Source organism: Austrofundulus limnaeus, unplaced genomic scaffold (assembly GCF_001266775.1).
Source record: "Austrofundulus limnaeus strain Quisiro unplaced genomic scaffold, Austrofundulus_limnaeus-1.0 Scaffold1706, whole genome shotgun sequence".
Classification (NCBI taxonomy): domain Eukaryota; kingdom Metazoa; phylum Chordata; class Actinopteri; order Cyprinodontiformes; family Rivulidae; genus Austrofundulus; species Austrofundulus limnaeus.
The window spans coordinates 19,276-22,617 of record NW_013954108.1 but is presented as its reverse complement, the minus strand read 5'-3'; the positions used below and the strand labels follow the sequence as shown (position 1 = coordinate 22,617).

The following is a 3,342-nucleotide window of genomic DNA, read 5'->3' as shown; positions in this document are numbered from 1 at the left end:
ACATACATACATACATACATACATACATACATACATATACATACCTACATACATACATACATACATACATACATACATACATACATACATACATATACATACCTACATACATACATACATACATACATACATACATACATACATACATACATATACATACCTACATACATACATACATACATACATACATACATACATACATACATACATATACATACCTACATACATACATACATACATACATACATACATACATACATACATACATATACATACCTACATACATACATACATACATACATACATACATACATACATACATACATACACCCGCTCCGGATGTTATCATCCATTAAATGGATGTTATTAGCCATTATCAGTCCCATAGAATGGCTTTAGACTGTCAGCTGGTTATTATGAGGCATAAAGCCAATAAGGTTAACTTTAGAGAAAATGACATGGGCTATGATAAAGTAGACTGGACTCCGGCGGTAGCAGATTGTTGCATTCCAACATATATGACMCTGGTAATCCACTAGGGGGCACAGTCGGGACAGTCTGAAGCCATTCTATGGGACTGATAACCGCTAATCACGTCCATTTAATGGACTGATAACACCCGAACCGGCTGAATACAAAACATTTGAAGCAAACAAAAAATAAACTCTTGCTTTAGCAAGCTGAAGTGTAACGGCATAAGACCCCTTGAGTGCAGACTCGTGTGTGGTTCTGGTAAAAAGTTGCTGTTGTTTATGTAYTTGTGACTTCAGTAAACTTCTCACATTTAGCTTTGTGCAACGTGTTGTTGTAGTGATTTATATTAATATTGTCGGGTTTGCTTTGAAATTCTTAGACAGATAGTTACCCCAACCCCAAAAAAATATTTTTGTTTATTTACTTTTTACTTAAAAAAAATCAAAGTAGCTCTTAGATTCTGCTCATTGGCAATTGGCGGTCCATGGGCCAGATATGGCTTATGTGTGACTTCTATTTGGCCTGCCAATTGCCCAGTTGTGATTGGTTTTATTTGAAAACTTTTAAAAGCAGGAACCAGACATTATGTGCCTCCAAAAAAACTACAATAATAAATCTAAAGTTTATAAATTTGTTCCCAGTGCAGCGTAACCTAACTGTAATAGTACAACCCCTGTTCTTGTTTAAACAATAATTGCATGCACAGTCTCTTATTGTTTGGGTTGTTGTTTCTCCACAGAACGCTCTCTCTGAGGAACTGTCCAACATGAAGAAACTCCAGGATGATCTGCTGGCGAACAAGGTAATGTGCGTCGTCACCGTTAAAGGTCAGAGGACTTTTCACCGATTATCCACCAACTCCTCCTTCTTCCCCACGCACAGGACCAGCTGATAGCAGAGCTGGAGCGTCTGCAGCTTGAGGTGGACCAGCTGAGAGCTCGTCCCGGGGGCTCCTACTCCAGGTTGGTGCCATCAGGATCTCAGTTCCACAGACAGCTACCGGCTCCGGTTCCTGTTCTGAGATTCCTGTTCTGTCTTGCCTGACTGTTAAAAGATGCAAAAAAATTTTTGCGTCTGCTTTTGAACAATAAATCACTCCACTCCRTGAGTCAATCTTTTAACCGTGCTGATGGCTGCTGTGCACGCTCACTGCACAAACACTCAAATTATCCAACATTAAATGTCACTTTTCCTCCRTCTGTCGTGGCTTCCTGTAGATCTGCTGACAGAAATACAGTATGATGTAATGCCCTCCAGGTCTTTTTTTAAAATAGACTTTTGTTTGTTTTTCTGAATCTCCTGTTTTATCTTCTTGCTTGTTTCATACACATCTGCTCGAGCTCTTCCAGCATTCCTCAGCTTGTTTGCTCCACGTTTGTTTTGGTTTTGAACCATCTTACTGGAGTCAGCGACAGCGCCGCGGGGATAATAGCCGTTCTCAGCTTATCTGGAAATATCTTTGCTTTTATCTCTGCAGTCGCTCTCTGCCAGGTAGTGCCCTGGAGCTGAGGTATTCCCACGGCGGCGGCTCCCTCCCCGCAGGCTCCACCGCTCACCTGGATCCCTTTAACGCCTCGGCCGGGGGCGTGGTCAGGCGAAGCCACCGGGCCCGCTGGAGCACMGCCCACGAGGACGCGAGCAAGGTGGATAGATATTTCTTTTTACAAAGATCATTACGTAGGCAGTAAAGATCTAATTTAGTGCACTTAGTTGCTGCAAAACTGTAATGTTTTCTGCTTTGTTTTCTGTTTTCTGCGTGCAGTACCCAGACTGGGAGAGCGGGGCTCTGCTGGCGACCGGGTACGAGCAGGGCATGGACGTGGGCTGCTCCGATGACGAGGACGACGGGGAGCCTCGCTTYGGCTCCGAGCTGCTTTCCCCCAGCGGGCAGACGGACGTGCAGACGCTGGCCATCATGCTGCAGGAACAGCTGGAGGCCATCAACAAGGAGATCAAGTATGTAAGACAGAGGGAGGTGAATGTGACGAACACCATCACCTACATAAAAATTAACTCCTCAACACCTCCCTGACACTGCCTCAGGGGAAAAAAAAACAAAGCGGGAGAATAAATAGTTTGACAGTATTTACACAACATGTTTAGGTTGTAAATGTTTACTCTGGTTGGAATTTTCTCACCATCCGACTTCTAATCCAGGCTAATCCAGGAGGAGAAGGAGAACACGGAGCTGCGGGCCGAGGAGATCGAGAGTCGGGTCAGCGTGGCGTTGGACAGCCCGCCCATCCCCCCCTCCTCCCTGGGCAGAGACAGCACAGGACGGGGCTTCATCCCGTCGTCCATCACCTCCTCTACCCTGGCMTCCCCGTCCCCCCCCAGCTCTGGACACTCCACCCCTCGCCTGCCTCACTCCCCGGCCCGTGAAACCGATCGACAGGTACCGCTRGAACGTAGAGACGAGACGTTTCTGTTGAATCTTTTCTTAACTTCACGTTTAGAGAGTGGGTCATGTGGGAAAGTAAACAAACAAATAAGTAAACAAACAAACAAATAAATAAATAAATAAATAAATAAATAACTTTATTTATAAAGCGTTTTCAGACAAAGTGCTGAACAAAAAGATAAAATCAACATAAAAACGTTGTAAGAACAAGTAAAACATTGAAAAGAGATAAAATACAAATGTAAAATTTAACTCATAAGACAAAGTGTACAGGGGGGTCTTTAGCTTAGCTTTAAAGGGATCCACGATTAGTTGTAACATTAGACTTTATTTAATAAACATATATTTTAACTGTAAAATAAAGACTGTAATAGGCTGTAATAGGCTGTTTAGTTTTTATAATTTTAAACTAAAATTTTAAAAGTATATTTTAACACGGACGGGGCCATTTTATTTACACACAAAGC

At 42.7% G+C, this 3,342-nt stretch overlaps 1 protein-coding gene across 1 annotated transcript in view; it reads left to right on the top strand.

Moving 5' to 3' along the window:
- The window catches only part of LOC106536155 (liprin-alpha-3), a gene marked incomplete in the record, with an annotated part of 27,732 nt that overhangs the window by 15,175 nt on the left and 9,215 nt on the right, over positions 1-3,342 (top strand). Inside the window, 5 exon segments of the mRNA XM_014033354.1 lie at positions 1,214-1,276; positions 1,357-1,436; positions 1,952-2,117; positions 2,237-2,430; positions 2,632-2,869. Coding sequence (XP_013888808.1) covers positions 1,214-1,276; positions 1,357-1,436; positions 1,952-2,117; positions 2,237-2,430; positions 2,632-2,869 — 741 coding nt within the window.